Source organism: Equus caballus, chromosome 28 (assembly GCF_041296265.1).
Source record: "Equus caballus isolate H_3958 breed thoroughbred chromosome 28, TB-T2T, whole genome shotgun sequence".
Classification (NCBI taxonomy): domain Eukaryota; kingdom Metazoa; phylum Chordata; class Mammalia; order Perissodactyla; family Equidae; genus Equus; species Equus caballus.
Window position 1 is genome coordinate 39,874,961 of NC_091711.1, and position 20,893 is coordinate 39,895,853.

At 57.2% G+C, this 20,893-nt stretch overlaps 1 protein-coding gene across 1 annotated transcript in view; it reads right to left on the minus strand.

Moving 5' to 3' along the window:
* The window catches only part of TMPRSS6 (transmembrane serine protease 6), a 39,314-nt gene that overhangs the window by 11,822 nt on the left and 6,599 nt on the right, over positions 1-20,893 (minus strand). The window contains exons 3-10 of the mRNA XM_005606610.4: positions 16,722-16,855; positions 15,527-15,594; positions 14,756-14,940; positions 14,469-14,510; positions 10,105-10,309; positions 7,264-7,400; positions 5,990-6,102; positions 5,547-5,656 (exon numbers count right to left, since the gene is read on the minus strand). Coding sequence (XP_005606667.3) covers positions 5,547-5,656; positions 5,990-6,102; positions 7,264-7,400; positions 10,105-10,309; positions 14,469-14,510; positions 14,756-14,940; positions 15,527-15,594; positions 16,722-16,855 — 994 coding nt within the window. The remainder of the gene's footprint in view (positions 1-5,546; positions 5,657-5,989; positions 6,103-7,263; positions 7,401-10,104; positions 10,310-14,468; positions 14,511-14,755; positions 14,941-15,526; positions 15,595-16,721; positions 16,856-20,893) is intronic.

Below are 20,893 nucleotides of genomic sequence, written 5' to 3' on the forward strand. Positions count from 1 at the left end.
GGTCCTGCTGCAGAGCCTTCTGGGGGAGGGGATGCACGCTCTGCAAATGCCACGCTCTCCCCCACAGGCCCTCTCTGAGAAGCACCAGAAGTCTGAAGGCCATGGAGCCCACCTTTCATCTCAGCTACAAAGTGCTGGGGGTCTGAAGGTACATTTTTGGACTGTGTCCTGCCTGCCTTTCTCACCTCTCTGGATTTGGAGATTTTTCTTCTTGTCTCACCCAGATGGTAAGCAGAGACCCTGTCAACCTACTTGCGTATCAGCAACTCCACACAAGGAGGAATTCAAGAAAGATCAGATGAGTAGGTGGGTGGGTGGATGGATGGAAAGGTAGACGGGAGGGTGAGTGGACGGAAGGATAGATGGATGGATGAGCAGGTTGAAGGAAGGAAGGGTGGGCAGATGGATGGATAGAGAGAAGGATGGATGGATGGAAGGGTGGTTGGATGGAAGGGTAGATGGATGGATGGATGGGTAGACAGGTGGAAGGAAGAAGGATGAGTGAGTAGATGGATGGATGGATGGGTGGACAGGTGGAAGGAAGAAGGATGAGTGAGTAGATGGATGGATGGATGGGTGGACAGGTGGAAGGAAGAAGGATGAGTGAGTAGATGGATGGATGGATGGGTGGATGGATGGGTGCACGCATCCATTCCCCTCCCTAAGGACAGGTGAAATGGGAAGAAGGGTCAGAGAAGGCAAGCACCAAAGAAGGGAGGACGAGCTGACATGGTGCCAGAGCATTGGACGTGGAGCTGCAGCGCTGAGTCTGAGGTCTGGCTTTGCCACATGGACCAGCTGTGTGACCTTGGGCCTATGGCCCAACCTCAACAAGCTTCAATTTTCACATCTGTAAAATGGGGGTGATACTATCTCCCTCGTAGGGTCTTTTAAGGAATACATGAGACAATGACTTCTCTGAAAGCAAGCTGCTGTCGTTGTCAGGCTGTCGACTCGTCTAGGGCAGCACTGGGGCACTGCCTTCCGTATTGCCAGCACCCAGCACGGGGTCTGACACTCGCCAGTGCCCAGGAGGCTCTGTGGCTATAGGCAGTGCTGGCCGCCCGGGGGCTCAGGGGAGCAGAAGGGCCACCCCATAGCCAGGCCAGGCCAGAGGGGGCTCCAGCAGGCCTAAGGAGCCAGTAGTTTTGCCTGTTCCCATGGGCGGGAGGGAGGTGGAAATGGTTGGGCAGATGACAAGAAAAGTGACATCACAGGAGAGGAAGCTGGCGGGAGGCAGGTTCCCAGAAAGGGGGAAGCCTGAGCTGTGGTGACGCCCAGCCAGAGTGGTTCTGCGAAACCAAGCCGCTGGTGGCCAGATCTCATGAGGCCAAGTCCCTCCCAGCCTCCAGGCCACCCACAGGGCATGAGGCCTCAGCCAGGGTCAGGCGGGCACTGGGAGAAGCTGGGTAGAAACAGGGAGGTGGGGGGAAAGCAGAAAGGGCTCAGAGGAGTGAGGCGATGTGCCCAAGGATGCCCAGCCAGCGGAGGGAGCCCAGGCCAGCCTTTCCTCACCGCTCTGCTGGCACCTGAGGGGTAAGACGCCCTGTCCCCCGACCCACCCTCAGTTGTTGCTTGTCGTTGGCCATTCTGAGCCCAAAGACTGTGCCACCCCCTCCCTACAAACCCTGTGGCTGGAAATCTACGCCCTTCCCCGGACCTCTGTGTCTTTGCAGCCCACGCAGCAGATTTTCCAACAAATGCTCATTCAAAGAATTTCCCAGCAACTACATAGGATGATCATTATCAAAAAAGATCGTAACTAGAGGAAATGGTTTATCCCGTGCTTATAATTTGGAGGTACACCTCTGCCTTCCTTTCCACACTCAGACACGGGCGGGGGGCACAGGGGACATGAGACTCCACCTGGGGACCCTGGACCCTTAATGAAGATCTGAGAAGATGGAAATGGGACTTCCCAGGCTGCTCTCGGAACTGGCGAGAGCCGCAGAAGCTGTCGGTCCTCTCACCAGGAGGCCAAGGGATTGGTGGGGAGGGCCTTGGCCAAGAGAGTGAACAGCTGGCACGGCTGCTCAGAGGCTTTGCGTGAAAGAATCTGCATGAGTGTGAGCAGTGACGTGTGCATGCACACGTGCATGGACACACGCACACAGGCATGTGTATGTGCACCCACACACGTTCTGGATCAGACTGTCTTGCTCAACTCTGGCTTCTCCAGTTACGAGCTGGGTGACTTTGTGCAAATGACTTTACCTCTCTGTGCCTGAGGCTCCCCATTGGTCTGTGAAGGCAGTACAGGGGCCTGCTTCCTCACCAGGTTGTTGAGGAGGAAGGAAATGGCACGGCGAACCCCTTAGCTCGGTGCCTGCCCAGCACAGAGTGGAAAGCGAGTTATTAATGTTTGGCGCCTTCTGGAACTGCTCATTACCCAGGCCCATAGGAGCCAGTGTCCTCCACCCGTTATCTCATTGAGTCTTCCCTGGGCAGGGGGCTCTGTTTCAGGCCCATTTTCCAGATGAGTTACCTGAGGCTGGGCGTCCTTGTCTAGTAGGAAGGAGAGGAGGCAGGACTGGAACCCTGTTCGGTCTGGTTTCAACCCCTATGCTCTTTCCACCTCGCCAGCCCGATTTGGAAGGACATTTCTTTAGGAACTAATAAACACAACTTCCTGAGAGACGTCTTTCTGATGGGTAAACTATAAAAAGTTGGGGCCCTGGGCTGGCCTAACCTCCTTGTTGTGCAGACAAGGAAGGGGGTGTGCCCAGAGTTAACGCAAAACCAGGTGGCCAGACTCCCCTGCACACATCTGCAACCCCCCAGGAGGTGAGGGGAGGCTTGGGGAGAGAGACCCTGTCGGGCGTCACCCTCCCCACCCACCCACCAGCTGGCTGCACCCTGAAGTTCGTCCCCACCACTTCAAGGCAAAAAGACAAGGACAAGAGGCCAAGTCCTTGGCCCTCACTTGGCCTCAGTTTCCCCACCTGTACAACGGGTGAGAGTGGGGCTCGATGGCCCATCCAGCCCACACTTTCCATCCCTCTTTGGTGACACGGGAGGGAGAGCCCCCCCCCACCTCCGCTAGAATCTGTCACAGTGCCTGAAATTCCACCATTGCAGTCACATTCTTTTGGTTAAGACTCCCCGTCCACGGTCCTCATTTAAAACCCAAGGGTAGGGGCCAGCCCGGTGGTACAGTGGTTAAGTTCACACATTCTGTTTCAGCGGCCCGGGGTTCACGGGTTTGGATCCCAGGTGGGGATGTGCGCATCGCTTGGCAAGCCATGCTGTGGCTAGCGTCCCACATGTAAAGTGGAGGAAGATGGGCACAGATGTTGGCTCAGGTCCAGTCTTCCTCAGCAAAGAGAGGAGGATTGGTGGCAGATGTTAGCTCAGGGCTAATCTTCCTCAAAAAAGTGAAAACAAACCCCAAGGGTAGCTCATGACATTCCTAGGACCCAGTGCCCATACCTCTGCCCGACCCTCCCGGCTGACTCAGGGAGGGAGGAAGAAGGCTCTCCCTGGGGAGTGTCGTGTGGACCGTCCTGTGTCCTACCAGTCATGGCTGGTGGTGGGCATGGGAGACACCCTTACCGTGGGCACCACCTAATCCTGCTGAGCCTCGATTCCTTCTCTGGGAAATGGAATGAAGATGCCATTGACGTCACAGGCCGCTGGCCGGTGAACTGAATGCCCCATGCTGAGCACCAAGCGTGGAGCCGCAGGGCACCTGGTGCTGGGCCTGGCGCCTGGGGAATGGAATCACCACGGGGTGGGGTGAGGGCAGGGTTGTCAGACCCCGCGGCCCTTCTGGCTCCTTCCCAGCTCCTCTCCGAGATATCAGATTCAGTTCTGGGGCTGAGAGGGCAGCAGGAGAACAGGTTATCATCATTCAAAGAACTATGAATCATGGGCCACTCCCAGGGTCACTCTGTGGGCTCCTGATGTTGAGGGGTGAGCCCAACTGTCCTTGGTCTGGGTAGGCCCCAGGCAAGTAGAAAAGGGCCCCCGGGGAGCTCCATGAAAGATCAAGGTGGTCACGGCCAGAAATGCCACCCATGTGCTGGAGAGGTGGGACAAGATGCCCCTTCTGCTCTCCAGACAGCACAGGCCAGAGCCACAACATCAGATGTCACCCTCAGACAGCACAGGCCTGAACTCACACCACCTGATGTCCCCCCACACAGCACGAGCTGGAACTCACACCATTGACATCCCTTCTTTTTCCTTTTAATCACAGTCCCTGATCAACTGCAAAAGCCCTGGAGAGGATGACATCCTGTCAACGGGCATTGTCAGTTCCCATCACCTTTTGTCTGATGCTTTTGAATAGGATCAACCGATAAGCAGAGGTCAAGTGTTGGTGAATGTGGACACCAATCCCCAGATCCCGGAATTCCAGAGTCCTAGAACCCCGCAATTTCAGTCTATTGGAATCTTGGTTACTCAAAATAGCCAAGAAATCAAGAACCTTCCATATTAGCATCCCAGCCTTAGACCCCCAGACCCCCAGGGTGGAAGGGAGAGCAGAAGCCCAACCTGCTTCTCTTCAACGTCCTGGGACCCCCGGTGGGGAGGGGTCTCCCGGCTCTACAAGGCTACTCCTCTCTCCCAACAAGGGGGCCACAGGAGGGCCTCCTCTGCTCCCCTCCATGCCTTCCACTCCCCTCCCAGCCGTCCCCCTCGAACCATTATCACCTGCGCCTTAATGTCCTCTCTCTATACAGGATGGCCGGCGCAGCATTTGGTTGTGGACCCCTCCCATGGTAGATGCCCCCCTCCCCGACCGGCCTAGTTCCCACCTCCTCCCCCCACACAAAGGAAAGTGCATCTGCACCGCGTCGTCCCGCTCCCCTGCCCATCCCACTCCTTTGCAGCTGTCAGGACCACCAGCGGCCCCCAGGTTGCCAGCCCCAGTGGGCATCTACCAGTCCTGAGCTTACTGATCCAACCACAGCCACGGCTGACCCGAGGACGGCCCCTTGCATGGCCTGGCCCACCATGTCCTGCCCACCTCCCTGAGGGACTCACTTCTTCCTCACAAACTTTGTCACCAGAGAGGCCAAGGGCAGGACAAATAGCAGGGCTGGTGCCCCACTGGGGATGTGGGGGACACAGGGTGACCGTGGTTACTGCGCATCCCTGCAGAAGCAGTACTGGCTGTGCGGAAGCCACGTGACCTTGGCCACCAGCAGGGAGGGAGCAAATATGGGAAGAGGGGCCTCCATCTGCACTCGGCTGGTTTAAGGCAGGTCGCGCCAGCGCTGCTGAGTCCTGTGGCTCCCACATCATCTCACTTAAGGACTCAGGGTGCCAGACCGTGGGGTGACAGCACCCAAGGAAATGAAACCATTTCACTCGAACAGGATCAACGTCCAAGGTGTCTGATGACAAATGTGTATCTGACACCTTTGGGTGGTAGGAGGAGGGGGTGGGGGGCCAGGATAGGGGACTGGATCAAGGGGTGGGGCAACAGGCCTGACCTGCCCCACCTCTGCTCTCTTCCGGTGCTGCCCTCTGAGGTCAGAGAGTTGGGTTCCAAGTGGGGGCACCTGTGTGGAGAGGAAGGGGCTCCAGGGGGCGGGTACCTCCGGTTCTGGATCGTCCACTGGCCCTGGGTACATGGCAGGCCGTACTTCTGCCTCCGCAGCGCGTAGGCGTCAAACCAGAGAGCCAAGCCGTACTCCAGCGAGGGCACCTGTGACGGGGGAGCCGGTCACCAGGTGGCCCACGGGCTGTGGCCGGGCTGGTGGTCCCACCCCACAGGACAACAGAGGCAGAAGGAGGCTCGCCGACACAGAGTGCCAGGAGGGGCTGAAGTTTGTCAGTCACTCAACAAACAAGTGTTGCTGTGGCTAAAGACCCAAACCTAGGCCACACTACCATCCCCTGCACCAGGGATTTGCACCCAGGGCTCAGCCTGTGGGTGCTTCAGCAGGGCAGGACATTGCCCCCCTCCCAGCTGGGGTCCCCGGAGGTGCACGGGGTGCTCTGAGCGAGGGCAGGGGGGCAGGCAGGTCGCAGGGCTCACCGTGAGGTGCCAGGAGCAGTGGGTGCTGGGCGAGTAGTAGCTGGGGAAGTGCGGTGTGCGGAGGGCTCCCTGTGGTTCCAGCCGGCCCTCCAAGGTCAGGTTCACCTCGCAGGCTGGGCCCCGAGAACAGCCGTTACACAGGCCCCGGCCCCACCCTGCTGCCCCTCCCAGCACCCAGGGGAGCAGCTGGAACCCCAGCATCCCTCCTGCCGCTAAACAGGAAAGCCCCGCGGTTGAGTGTGCCTGTGTGACCTCGGGCCTCAGTTTCGTCATCTATAAAACGGGACGATGACAGTCCACACCTCACAGGGTAGCTGAGCAGATGAAACAGACACGAAACACTCAAACAGCCTGGCAAGTAGGAAGCGCTCAATGAATGTCGGCTATGACTATGACATTAGCTGGCAGCGGTTGACAGCTTACTGAACACGTTCACTCCTGTGCCTGCCCACGGTTATGGGTCAAAGGGGAGGGAGAGTTGTCCCCTTTTCAAAGATGAGTCTCAAGGAAGAGAAGCAGCTTGGCTGAGGTCACTGGGAGAGTGAGGGATGGGGGAAGGCGTATGCCTGCTGTCCCCCACCTCTCCATGGAGTCCAGGTCCCTAAAGCCGCTCTCTCTCCTCCCCTAGAGGTGTGTCAAGACTCCCAGGGACGCCACCCCCCACCCCCAGGGGGCAGCCAGCGCCCCGGTGGGGCCAGCTGGGGCCCTGGGCCACAGCCAGGAGAGTGGGTATGGACAGTAGGAGAGGGAGGGGAGGCTGAGTGGGAGAGGCAGACCGGCGGAGGTGGGGAGCAGCGGCTGTGCGTGTGCACCCGGCCCTTGCAGAGCTCGGAAACTGAAGGTTCGCGTCCCTCCAGGCCCAGGACAGCCACTGGGCATGAAGGGTGGGGTGTGCTCTTCCTGAGAAACGGGGTGGGGAGGGGGCTCCTGAAGCAGGAGGAGCGTGGGGGCTGGGGAAGGGCCGGTGGGCAGCCCGGGGGAGAGCCTTTGAAATGCTGTGAATGCCCTGCGCTGAGCCCCACCCCGCCCCCTCCAGGGAGTCTGCACTGTTCCATTCCTTGTGCAAGGACTGCCTGGGGGTGAATCCGAGGTTCTCAGGCCTCTGACCACAGACACACTCCGGACAGAAAATATCAGAAGGAAGGCAGGAAAGAGAATGAGGGAGAGATGACAGAATCTTCCCTCTGCCCCCATGCCATCCCCAGCTACAGCAAAGAAGGTGAAGAGCATGCCCAGGGGACACCTCCCCACCCCCGGGACCCCGGACCCCTCACCCTGGAAGGCCACAGGCTGCACGGAGAGCACGAAGGGGTCCTGGTAGCTGTGCAGACCCTTCTTCCAGACCACTGCCATGACAGCGCCTGACGCCAGGACCTCCACCACAGGCTCCTGGCGGCTGCAGCCATAGACCCTGAGGGGACAGAGAAAGGTGCAAGGGCAGGCAGGGGTCCAGGAAGGGCTTCTGGGGTGGCCACGGGCTGCTGGGAGGAGCCAAGGAGGGCGGACTGGGAATCTGTATGGCCAGGTCTGCAGCCAGTCCGCTGTGTGTCCGCGGGCAGGTTTCTGACCCTCTGGGGTCCAAGGGACTGACTGGAGGCCCTGTAAGGGTCAGGCCAGCGTCTCGGGTGAGCGAGGCCAGGAGGTTGGCCAGACTTCTGGAGCTTGTAGTTCAACCATGACGGCTGACCCCAGTCTCACAACACGCCCTCAGAATCCCCAGGACCCCTGAGTGCTCAGCCTGTGCCCCCCAGGGAGCCCAGCTGGCACCTGTGGGGACCACTCCCTGTGGCTGGCCACACCCTGGCCACTGGCCTTATTCTGGGCTGGGCCAGAGGGAAGGCAGGTGTGTGGCCTGGTGACCCCTGGGGCACCCCAGGATTCCACCCAGAGCTTGGTGCCTGGGAGGTACGGAATAAATAATAGCATCTTAGAATTCTAGACTCTTAGAAGTCTGGAAGGTCGGCCCTGAAAAGGGTCTTCGGAGATTGTCAACTGCTTGGTTTCCAGGTAGGGAAACTGAGGCTCAGGACCATCCACAGCAGACAGATGTGCTCTGGGCACTGCATCTGCCAGCATGTGGTGACCCCCCCGACGCTGTGTAGGTGCCCCCACCCCACCCAAGGTCTGCCCATCTCAGGCAGGGGTGCTCCCGGCTTCCCCTTCGCCCTCTCACTAACCTCTGTCAAACTTCCCTTCATCTCCGACGGAATTCTCTGGAGCCCTTGCTAATTGGCAGACCAATTCCCAGGAAGCTAAGACCCCCGCCTCCCCCACAGTGGGCAGGCCAGCATCCGGCAGCAAGGCACTGCCTGCCCACTCTGTACAGCCATGGACTTGACGGGAGGTGGGGGGGCCGCAGGCCCCATGGAAATGCTTGCGTGAGATCCACACACGGCACCTGGCTGGTGGAGTGAATAATCCCAAGGAGCTTCCCGGGAGGGTCCTGGTGCCCAGCGCTCCTGGGAAGGGTCATGTCCCCTGCCTCTCCCATGCCAGGCACCCCAGTTCCTCCTTCGTTCTTCCTGCTTTGAACACCTCTGGTTTCTTCTCACTGCTGGAGCCCCCCACACACACACCACGCCCTCCTTGCCTCTGCTGCTCATCTGCCCGGGAGGTGGGAGGTGGGAGATAAGGTATTAGGGGTACGAGGGACCTGAGGTCGCCTTTAACAGGGGCTTCACCTTTCGTTTTTCATATTTACTTAGCAGCAGAGCCCTTGCTGTAACTACAGTGTCTAACCATGAGGTTGAAGTTGATCAAGGTTCCCCCCTGCTCTGTCTTCCCATCACCACTAAGGTCCCCCCTCCCAGCTCTGGGGTGCAAGTTTGAGGACCCCCAGTCTTGTCTGACTCTTCATTTTGGACCTTCTCTGAGGCTCTGAGACGAGTGAGCAGCCTGGTGCCACAGTGAGCAGGGACAGAGCAGAGACTGGCAGGCAGGTCCCCTCCCCAACAGCAGGCTGGGGGGCACTGGGAGAAGCCCCCAGGGAAGCCCACGAGCATCCCCACCCCCATCGGGCCGGGAGAGCAGACTGTATCTGGCTTCTCTGTGCTTCCCTCCAGGAACCCAGCCCACGCACACCCAGATCGAGGTCACCACGTGGTGGGGCAGCAGGCTGGGGGTGCCAATGAGTGTGCAGCCTCGGAGCCAGAGATTCAGAGAGGCCCTGGGGAGGGGCTGGGGAGAAGCTTCGCCCAGCTCACCCTCGAGGGCTGTCCTTGGTCTGAACACGCAGGTCCCACCCCACCCCAGCCCAGAAGCTGGGGGCCCCCGCGAGACAGAGAAGGCAGCAGCCCATGCCCCCGAGTGTCTGCCCCCCACTTCCTACAGAATCTTGTAGTCCCAACACCCCTCCCTTCCCCTGTGGGGAGGTGACTATGCTCCTGGGCCAAGCCCATTTCCAGCCCCTTTATGGTCTCCACACCACCCACTGCCTGCCCTCTGGACCTGTCACTCCTGCCCACTACATCATATCCCGTGTCCTAAAGCCCTGCTCCTCTGCTCAAGAACTTTCCGTTAGTTCCCCACTTACTAAGTATTCCAGTTCAAATTGCTCCTGGCATTCAATGCCCTTTGTGACCCGCCCCCAACTAGACTGTAGATAATGAGAGGAATAATGGAGAGCATTACTGTGTGTATGGATCTTGGCACAGATGGGTTGATTTAAATCCGCAGAATAACCCTGCAAGGTAAGCATGATTGTGCACCCATTTTACAGGTGAGAAAACTGAGGCTCAGAGAGGGAAAGTATCTTGCCTTAGGACACACAGCTAGGAAGCAGCAGAGGGAGGGTTGGAAGTCAGGGCTGCCAGACTCTGAAGCATTCTTCTAACAAGCCAGGTTTCCTCCCAGAGCTGACCTTAGGGGTCATCTAGTACAACTGGTTTGTTACAAATGGGGAAACTGAGGTGCTGGGAGAGGAAGAGGACTGCCCGTAGTACACAGCCATTTCCAGCCTCCTGTCCCGTTCTCCGTCTGGGCTAGCCTCACTGTCTCCCATCAGATACGTGGGCCCAAGGTCACACAGCCTCTGGTCTCAGAATCCTGGACATGACCTTTGACCCCACCCCAACCCCTCCCACCTCTCCCCTCACCCCGACCCTCCCAGCACTCACGAGGTGATGAGCTTCCTCTCCAGGGGCCCAGCCACGTCGTACATGGCCAGCCGGTCCCGGCAGTCGGCCAGCTTCCACTCAAGCCGGAGCTTGAGCATGAGATCCTGGGGGCCCTGCAGGTGCCAGAGACAGCTGGAGGCCAGCTGGTCGGGCCCCTTCAGCCGGAGGACCTGGCCCTGGCCCACGTAGCTGTAGCGGTAGCAGCCTGGAGGGAGGAGAGCGACAGGCCCCTGACCCCGGTTAGCTGGGAGGAGAGACCCAGGGAGGCCAGCCCTGGTGGGTCCTCACCAGGCAGGGGTGGGACGGCCAGAGAAGCTGCATGGGATCAGCCCAGATGTGCTACGTCCTATCTTTCTGTTTCCCAGCTGCTTCCATCCGTCTCCAGTCTCCTCATGCATGCATTCATTCATCGTGCATTCATTCGTTCACTTGCACTCACTGAGCCCTCCCCGCCAGGCGAGTGCCAGAGAAAGTCCCTTCACGGCGTGGGAGCGCCCAGAACAGCAGGCATAGACACAGAGCCCAGGGTAATAGCTCAGGAGGTGAGGGCGCTGAGCCCGGCCGTGGGGCAGGGAAGTCCTGGGGGGGTCACAGCGTGAGCAAAGGGCTGGAGGCCAGAGTGGGCAGGGACCTTGAGGCAGGAAGCAAGCTGGAGAAGCGGCAGATCCAGCTCACACCCCGGAGAGGAGCCCTGGGAGCCATGGAAGGTTAGGCAGGGCTGGGACGTGGTCGGGCGTGGACCACACACCCCTCTGCTGCTGGGAGCAACACTGAGGAGGCTGGGAGAGCGGGAGGCGTCTGCGCAAGAGGGGGAGCAGTGGGAGGGCTTCACGTAAGGTGGAGGGAAGGGACTGCGTTCCGGGGGCTGGGAGGCAGCCCTGGGAGAGGAAGTGAGCTTCTAGCTAATGATAACGGGACAAGGAGAGGGAGGCAGATTGCACTTATCACGTGCTGCATCCGTGCCGGAACTGAGCAAAACTGACCACCTTGCTGAGCAGCCCCGGGAACGGCGTCTATCACTGTCGCCGTTTTACAGCCTGGGCCAGACAGACCTGGGTTCCCTTCATCTCCCCTCTCTTTGCTGGATCTTATCCTCTGCAGGGCTGTCACAAAGCTTAGGGATGATGCATGTCTGAGCGCTCAGCATAGTGCCTTGCACACAGTAGGTACTCAATAAATGTAGTGACTGTTCTTCTTTAGGTGGGTGTGGGGGAGAGGGAGAGGGTGGAGCTGGGGAGAAAGTTCTGTGACACGTCACCCTTCAGCTGGCCCCGCTTGAGGCTCAGATGTGGCCAGTCTCACTGGCTGCCCTCACTTCACACCTCCTTCTCCATCACACAGACACACCCGCCCACACCCACACCCACACCCGCGGTGGCTCCTCTCTTACATTTAATCTACGAGCTTTGTATGCAAGGCTAGAACTTGCAAAGCTGTACCACCTGCACCATTCATTCATTCACTCATTCATTCAACATAGTTATTGATCACCTATTACGTGTTTGATGTAGGCAAACAAATCTCTCCCATGGAGCATAAATATCTCATTTAAACCTCACCATAAGCCTATGAAGCAGGGAGGATGGTGTTCTGCCAGGAAGCAGTCAGGATGTGGGGATGAGCCCCACTTGTGGGAGGCAGCAGGTGTGTGGGCAGTCCACAATCTGTTATAATCCCAGCACCACCTCACATCAGCTGTGTGACTCTGGGCCAGTCGCTTAGCCACTCTGAGTTCTGTCAAACGAACACAATAATAACACCTGTCCCACCTCCTTCTCTGGGTGGTTCTGAGGACCAAGAAGGGAATGGTGGTGAACGGGCTTTGCTCTGATCCTGCTGCCTGTTGCTCAACTCCCTCCTCCTGACCCCTGGCCATGGTGACCCCAGTGGGGAGTTGACCTCCCCGGGGAGAGACCTCTGACAGCTGCAAGTGGAAAGGACAGGCCTTTGATATCTGCCTCCGCCAGCACCGCGGAAAGGTGTCTGGCTGTTCCTAGGCGTTTGTGTCCTTTAAATCGTGCTCCAAGCTGATGCTTTGCTTTTGCCATTTTAATCTTTTTTGGTTTGGTTTATTTTGAGACTAATTAAGTGGAGAGGTTTGCGCTGGTTTCTGCTGAGAATCAGAAACACCTCTGGGGAGCCTGGTGTCTCTGGTCGCCGGGAACCGGCCTTGTGACAGGCCTTTGCTCACGCTGGTCCCTCTGCCTGACGGACTCCTACCTATCCCCAAGCCTGAGTCTGCTGCCGCCTCCTCCATGAGAGCTTCCAGGACCCCCAGTCAGGAGCAACTCCCTCCTCCCTCTTTGGATGGTGGCCCCTGGTGTCAGTCTCTGTTGCTCTCTCTGCTGCCTCGGGGACCTCTGTCCCAGCAGCCGCACTTGGTGTTGTGAGGTTCTGTTTATGTGTCTGTCTCCCCCACGGGGCCAGAGCTCCTCCGAGGGCAGGGGTGAGGACACGGTCACCTGGCGTCCCCAGCGCAGGCAGGGGGCCTGGCATGGAGGAGGTGCGCAGAAGCCTGTTTAAAGGATTTGAATGGTCATCCTCGCCCCATTAAACGCTGTGCTCCCAGAGGGCAGGGGCTCTGGATGTGCGCTGAACCAGATAAGGATAATTGCAGAACAGCTGCCAGAAACTTGGGGACACAAGGACACCCCATGCAGGCAAGGGCAACCAAAAGGCCCATCCCAGACCAAGGGCCAGGGCCACAGGTGTACTGAGGCAATGGAAGGTGCTAGATAGATGACTGATGGGTAGGTGATTAACAGATAGATAAAGGATTAATAGATAGATAGATGATAGATAGATACATAGATAGATGATAGATGGGTAGATAAATAGATACATGGTAGATAGATAAACAATATATAGTTAGATAGATAGATGATAGGTAGATAGATGATAGGTAGATAGATGATAGGTAGATAGGTAGATAGATGATAGATAAGTAGATAGATACATCCATATATAGATAGATAGATGGTAGGTAGATGATATATAGATAGGTAAATAGATAGATAGATGATAGATAGGTAGATGGGTAGGCAGATAGGTAGATAGATGATAGATAAGTAGATACATAAATATATATATAGTACATAGATGATATTTAGGTAGATAGATGATAGATAGGTAGACAGGTAGGTAGGTAGATAGGTAGGTAGGTGGGTAGGTAGATAGATAAGAGATAGGTAGATAGATGAGAGATAGGTAGATGGGTAGATAGACAGGTAGGTAGATAGATGATAGGTAGATAGATGGATGATAGATACATACATACATACATACATACATAGATGGTAGACAGATGATAGATAGATAGATAGATAGATAGATAGCTAGATGATAGGTGATAGATAAATAGGTAGATAGATGAGTTTCCCGTGTTCTCCTTTGAACAAGCTTTACCATCCTACAGCTTCCTTCATTAATGAGTTATATAAATCTTTGGCATGCTCACAATGCCTTTGTATGAGAATCATGATTTTAACTATTTGAAAATTACACTTTGACCCCATCACCTCCATCTGCCAAGAAAGTAGGTATTTGACAAGCCAGATGGGACGAGACGATGGTCAGAGAAGGTATAACCAGGATTTAAACTCTGCCTTCCTCACTGAGAGGGGGCTGAAACCCCAGGCCCTGCCTCAGCTTTCAGTACAAACTCTAGGTGGTATAGGAAGAATCTGAGAATTTTGTGCTCAGGGCCACAGGGTACAGTAGCCCAGGTGGCGCACTGCACATCTCCAGGACTCTCCAGTCACACAGACCCCAGTGTGGACAGTACTCCCTGCCGTTGGTCAGCATGGTGGCCCTGCTGGTACTTTGCTCCCCAGGGCTCAGCAGAAAGACTGTGGAGCCTCTTGGAGAAAAGCAATCCGACTCTAGCAACATGGCTCTGGGGTGGGGTGGGAGGAGAGGGCAGACTAGCCTGGCTGGCTGAGGAAGGAAAGGGGGGAGGGAGTATCCTTGAATGTGACAGAAATATCTCCAAAAGACCAAGTTTTCAACCCAAAGTGGCTGGCACACCTCGAATTGGCAGGATTATTTTCTACCCGCAGTGGAAACAGCATCTTGTGGGCACATCGGATCCAATGATAGAGAAGTCGACTCACAGTTATGCACAATGAAACTGCTTTTCCCTCTCACATCCCACACAGGCAACACACACACACTCCTGTGCAAGACACACACACACGCGTGCTCACAGGCCCCAAGCCTTGCTCAGGACCCATCAGACATCCCCTGGGTGACTCCAGGCCAGTGCGCCCCGCACCTGCCACAGAAGCCAGGTAGCCCTGACACTGGACCACGCCAAGAAAAACACCAACTCAAAAGGGAACAGAGAGAGCACAGAAGCAGCATACCCAGCGTGGAATTCAGGGCAACTAGGTCTTTCACGCTGGCTTCTGTCAAAAGGAAACGAACAAAGAAAAAAACAAAGACAAAAACATAAATAAATAAAAATGAAATGAAAAATGAAAATAAAAATAGAAGAGACCCGTCAGAGCCAGCCAGTCTGAGAGTGACCCTGAATGCCGACCCTCCGCCCCGCCCCGTCCCTCGGTCCTGGTTCCTGGGTCATGCAGGGGGCCACCCTGGGGGCCTCCCTGGGCCTGCCAGACCATCCCATGTTCCCCCTCCCAGTACTGACCCAGGAGCACCAGGCCCTCGGGGTCCAGCTCGTACTCAGCCCGGTAGGGAGGGGGCGCCGAGCTGTTGGCCGTGGACAGCAGGTCCTCCACCAGCAGCGCCCGCACCACCTCGGGGCTCAGCATCGGCCGGCGGTGCTCAGGGATTTGGAGGATGAACCAGAAGAAGCAGGTGAAAGGTCCCTCCCTAAGGCAGGCAGAAGTGAGAGGGGCTGGCGGGGCCTGAAGTCTGGCCCCCACCCAGCCCCCTGCCCCTGCGGGGAGAAAACCAAGCGTGGCTCATGCGTGTTGAGCGCTTACTACCTCCCAGGCCTTGTGCTCCATCTTCAGGGGAGCCTGCTAACAACCTCAGAGTGAGGCGCTCTCAACACGCCCATTTTACAGATGAGGACCCAGAGGCCCAGGAGGTTAGATCGATGGCGCAGACCGTGTCGTAAGTGGCAGAACCAGACACGAGCGGGACAGCTGGGCCACCCCTCTCTCCCACCCACCCACGGCCTCACCTAATACATGCCCTTGACAAGCACGTCGCACCAATGGTCTACCGGAATCCTTCCCACACCACTGCGCCCATTCTCCAGACGAGGAAACCAAACTCAGCGAGCGGTTGGGGCGGGGGGGCGTGGGTACATGCAGGAACCAAGTTTCCTCTCCATGCTTCAGTTGCCCCACTTTTAAAAACAAGGGCATTGCCTCAGAAGCCTACAGCGTCCCCTCTCACTCTTTGAGTCCGGGGTTGTAGCAGGGGCTGGTCGGGGGCCGGGATGACTCACCCAAAGGAGTAGACGGAGCTAGAGTTGTAGTACGTGCCCAGGCGGGTGCTGGTAATGAGCCCCTTGAGCTAAAAGGAGGGGAAACAATGGCCCCCTCTGACCTGGGGATGCCCTTCGCCCCTGCCCGCAGCCCTGCTTGCCAGAGGCTTGCCCGTGGGCCGTGCCAGGAAACAAACCTCACACTCACTCCATCTTCATCCCCTCCACCTCCGCCCAGGCGCTGCCCTCCATCCCCGCCCCGCCCCGGCTCTGGCCTTCACCGACCACCAATGGCCTCTCTCCCCCTGGCCAAAAGTCACTCCTCAACCCCGAAAAGCCCGCTCAGCTCCTGAGTCCCCTCCCCGCGCCACCAGCCACGGGAGCTCAGCTGGTTGGTTTTGCACACGTTCGACCACAGCGCTGACGGCAGGATGGAACGGCGGGGTGTATGCTTGGAAAGCACGTCGAAGGGCACACAGAGAATGTCCTCATTACCTCATTTCAACCCCATGACAACCCCACTTTACAAAGGAGGAAAGAGAGCCTTGGGGGGGTGGGTCCCCCAGACGCAGGTCCCGAGTCAGGGACATGAGGCAAGTGGCTTATTTGGAGGTGATTCTGGGGAAGACAGTGGGGGCGGGGAAGAGAGACAGGAAGCGGGCAGCCCCTCTGGCTGTGAAGGAGCAGGTAGAGCTGTGGGCAGCTGAGGGCTCGTCCAACAGGCAGACAGCGGGGGGCCTCCTCAAAACTGCCCCCTAGAGCCAAGGAGCCGGGGATTCTATCCACGCACTCCACCTCCCGTGGCTGAGGGCCGCTCCTCGAAATAACTCCTCGGCACTTCCGGCCTGCCCTGCGGGGCAGGGCGCGGTCCTGTGGCCCAAGAGCGGAAGATGCTGGCAGCCGAGGCCATCCCCAGGGCAGTAAGGAGGGAGGCCAGGAGGGTGGGCCCCGCCAGCATCCCCACGCTGCCCTAACTTTCCTGAGGTCGTGCTCCTACTAAGCGGCACAATCAGGATTTAAGCCAAGTGACTGACCCCAGAGTCCGCTAACTTTCCCACCACCCTGTGTCACGTCCCCTCCCATCGTGCCTGGAACAGGGCTCTGCTCCCAGGGAGTGTTCCAGATGGACTGACCAACCGGCCTGACCTGCTCCGGCTCTGTCCCTCTCCCTCCTCAGCCCCACGTTCCGTCCCTGCATCCCGCAGTCCTTCCATACCATCTTCTGGGCTTTGGCGGTTTCACTGCGGAAGGCACTGGACTCGCGGCGGGCGAGGTCCTGGGAGAAGTGGCGATTGAGCACGCGGAGGCTGCCTGAGTACACCTGGCTGACGGTCACCTCCGCCCTGTACCCTGCCCAGGAAGAAACCGGCAAGATTAACCCAGGGCGCAGACAGGGAGGGCTCCTGGCTCCTCCACGCCTTCTCCTGCCACCCGAACCCTCGGCTCAGCCTCCAGCGTCTTGGGCCTCCAAGGCACCACCATCATCATTGTCTTTGTCATTGTCATCATCCTCATCCAAGGTTTATTTAGTGACACACTGGCCCTAAGGTGCCAGGGAGAAGAGAGGCCCACAGATGGGTGGTGTCCCAGGCAGAGGCTGACGCAGTGACCAGTCCAGGACACGGATGACATGAGGGCCAGGACACCCACATAACCCAGAAGGTCAAGTTCGTGGATTAGCACCTCTATGAATCTTCTATTGACCAGGTCGTCCAAGTTGCATGTACTATGTAGGGTATGACAGTAACCAAGACAGATGTGTCCCCCCGTGTGCAGCTGACAGTAGTGGGTAAGTCAGGTGTTACCCCAGTAACCACACAACATGAGGATCCATCTGGGAGGAGCACCTTCAAGGAGAGGCACAAGATGCTATTAAGGGGACGTGACCAAGAAACTGGGCCTGGGCCAGGGTGACCCTCCAGATGAAATGGGAAGAGTTGAGTATAAACTGAAAAGATGACAGGGAGGGAAGTACCTTCAGGGCAGAAGGAATAGCATATGCAAAGGCCCTGGGGCAGAGGGATAGTGGTAAGGACGAGGGCTAAAACCTGCTTGGCTGGAGCAATCAGATATGGGGAAGGGCAACAAGAGGCCAGGACTTCAGCAGGGTACGAGTTTACCCAATGAACAAGGGGAACCTTGAAAGGTTTAAAATCAAGGATGTGTCATCAGATTTCCATTTTGCAAAGACAGTTTTTGGCTGATGTGAAGAGAACAGATTCATAGCCCTGATTTTATACCCCTATTCATTCATTTATTCATTCATTCAACAAATATTCATTGAGAACCTGCTATGCATAGGGACTGACCTAATGCACTTGGGAATATAACAATGAACAAAACAATAAATGAATAAATAAAGCTGTCCTTAAGAGCTTGTAGTCCAGCAAGAAAGACAGACATAAACAGCAAGCATAGTATACAACATGTTCGAGGTGTAAGTGCTGTGGAAATCAGGGCCCAGGGGTGAGCTGCAACATGGAAGCCAGGGAAGAAGGTGATGGTAGCAGCTACGTGGATGTTGATCTATAGAAAGAGCGTTCTAGGCAGTGGGACGAGCAAGTGCAAAGGCCCTGAGGCAGGAGTTTGTCTGGCATGTTTGAGGAACAGCAAAGAGTGAGTGAGGGGAGAGCAGGCGGAGATGAGCTGGGGGATGAGAAGTGCATGGAGGGCCTTGCAAGCCCCGGGAGGACTTGGTTTTGCTCCGAGTGAGATGGGAGCCGTGGGCGGTTTTAGGCAGAGAAGTTAGATGATTTGATTCGCTTTATAAAACAATCTCTCTGCTACTGTGTTGAGAACAGGCTCTAAGGAGGCAAGGGCAGAAGCAGGGAGCCCAGTGAGGGGGTCCGTCCAGGGGAGAGTAGTCCAGGAGAAAGGCGACGGAGCCTGGACCAGGCTGCACAGCAGAGGGCGTGAGAAGCGACTGGAGTCAGGATATTCTGGTTTGCTGGCAAGTTAGGGCCAGGGTGTAAAAGAAAGAGTAACAGGGAGTAACTAGAAGGATGAAATGGCCACAGACTGGGAGGTGGGGGGCGCAGGTTTGGAGGAAGTGATGAGAGTGGCCTGCTGAACCGTGGGGTCTGAGATGGCCCTTGGACATCCTGGTGGAGAGGCCCCAGTGACAGAGTGGAGCTTGAGGGAGGTGCCCAGGGGCCCAGGCTGGAAACGCAAAACTAAGAGTCTTCAGGGTCTAAAAGCATTTAAAGCCAAGGGCACCGGAGGAGAATCTGAAGGGAGTGGGCCGAGGGAGAGAGGAGGGGAGCCCCGCGCCCAGCACAGGACACGCAGGAGAAGAAGCAACCTGGGGTGGGGGGGGGGGGGTGGAGAAAATAAGGGGAGCCCCAGGAGCCAGTGAGGAGTGGGCTTCAAGGAGAAGGGGGACAGGCGCCTGGTCAAGTGCTGCCCATGGGTCAACGGGTCAAAGGCAGTGAGGACTGAGGACTGGCCGTTGGGTTTAGCAACATGATGACTGGCGACCTTGACCAGCCCTGCTCGAGCTGTAGGGGAAGGGGGCGGGGAGCCAGGATGGAAAGGGCGCAGAGAGATCAGGGGTGCAGAGTTGGAGGCAGCAGCTCTTAGAGACTTCTCCTTCAGAGAGTTTGCTGCAAAGGGGGCAGAGAAACGGAGGAGAAACAGAGGGATTTGGTGCGGGAGCAATGGGAGCACGCTTGTACACTGAGGGTGACACCGCTGGAGGAGAGAAGGAGCATTGCCAGAGCCCCAGCCGCCGCGTGGGCAAAAGGGGTGCCTCCTGGGAGGGCAGGCGGCTTTAGCCGGGGAGGGATGGCCAGCCGCAGGGACAGCGGGGAGGGCAGAGCACCGGGGTGCAGCTGGGAGGACGTGGTGCTGGCATCCACCAGGCTTCTTTTCTGAGTGGTTCCGTTTTCTCATTGACGCAGGTGGCAAAGCGGGTGGAGGTGAGGGTGGGAGGTTTGGGAAGAAAGCATAAAACTCGCCCAGGAGAGGGAAAGGACCGGGGAAATACCGGCAGGCAGCATTGAGGGCCCTGCTCCAAGAAGAACGTACCCCGGGCCCAGGGCTCCTCGGCGCTAGGAAGCCGGTCCCCACCCTCTCCTCTCCTGGGCCCCTTTCTGGGTCAGGCTGCCACTCAGCCAGTCCTTCACTCCTCACTGGGCTTCTCCCGCTCCGATGTCATAGGTCCCAGCCTGGCCCCGGGTGGGAGGAACCCTTCAAACATCTCCTCAAGTGCCTCCTCCACCCTTAATCCCTTTGGGGGATGGGGGGTGGGTTCCGCAGTTGAGGCTTTGGAGCACTCACCCCCTGGGTCCTCAGCCCCAAGGAGCACCCACCCCTGGGGGTGATTTACTCCTGGAACTTAACTAGGAGAAATTAGACTCTGAAAGAGAGACAACTGGCAGGTGAGTTCCCGGGCCTCCAGACTGACGCTCCGAGCTCTACCCTAAAGACTATTTATCCTGAAGCCTAAGGAGGCCCCAGCAGCCCCGCACTCTTTGGGGCGCTCTTTGGGGCGCCGGCTTCCTGCCGGTGGTGAAATACACACAGCTTCCACTCCCTGCCCATGTTGCTCAGCTCTGAGCACAGTCCATTTGAGTCACAGCAGGCGGCCGGCATCTGACCCGGGCCTCCCAACAGCATCGGCAGGGGCTGCTCCAGACCACCGCCTCCCTGGACCCCTCTGGAGCTGGGCCCTTGCTGATCTCCCTGATAACTGCCCCAAAGGGGGTCCCCATTGCTTTCAACGGGCCTGAATTCCACCAGGAGATTTAGCCAGTAAGAAGACTATCTAACTTCCACAGAGTGTTTAATGGGAAGTCTCTGATCTCTTGAGCAGGGTGGGTGGCCCTTGCTGTGGCTGCCTGGCCTCAGCTCCTCTGTCCTAGCACCTGGTGTGCTTTAAGGCGAGGGCGGGGTTTTCTCCAGAGCCCAGCTCAGAGCTGGAGTACAGGAGGTGCTCAGTACTGAATAAATGAATGAATGAATGAGTCTTCTAACACTACACGAGAGCATTCTCACAGGCCCCATCTACTTTGGTTTATCCATTACCTCCCACCCCCAAGAGCTGAAGGAATGAGGTTTGGTGTCCACTGGTTTCAGAGAGAGACATAGTAGATACTCAAGAGTGTTCATTGAGTGAACGAATGCATGCATGAAGGAACGAATGAATGCATGAAGGAATGAATGCATGCATGCATGAATGGAAGGATGGACGAATGGACCCAGAACATGGGCCAGTTGCTCCTAGGGCTCCAGGCGACTGACTGAGGCTATGATACCAGAGAGGGCGGCCAAAATTCAGGACAGGGGAGAGGCCCTGAGCTCTGGACACCTCAGGCCCCCCATCACTGTGTGCTGAATTCCACATGTGCCGAGCTGGGTCTGAAAGCCATCTGTGTGCATGGACACCTC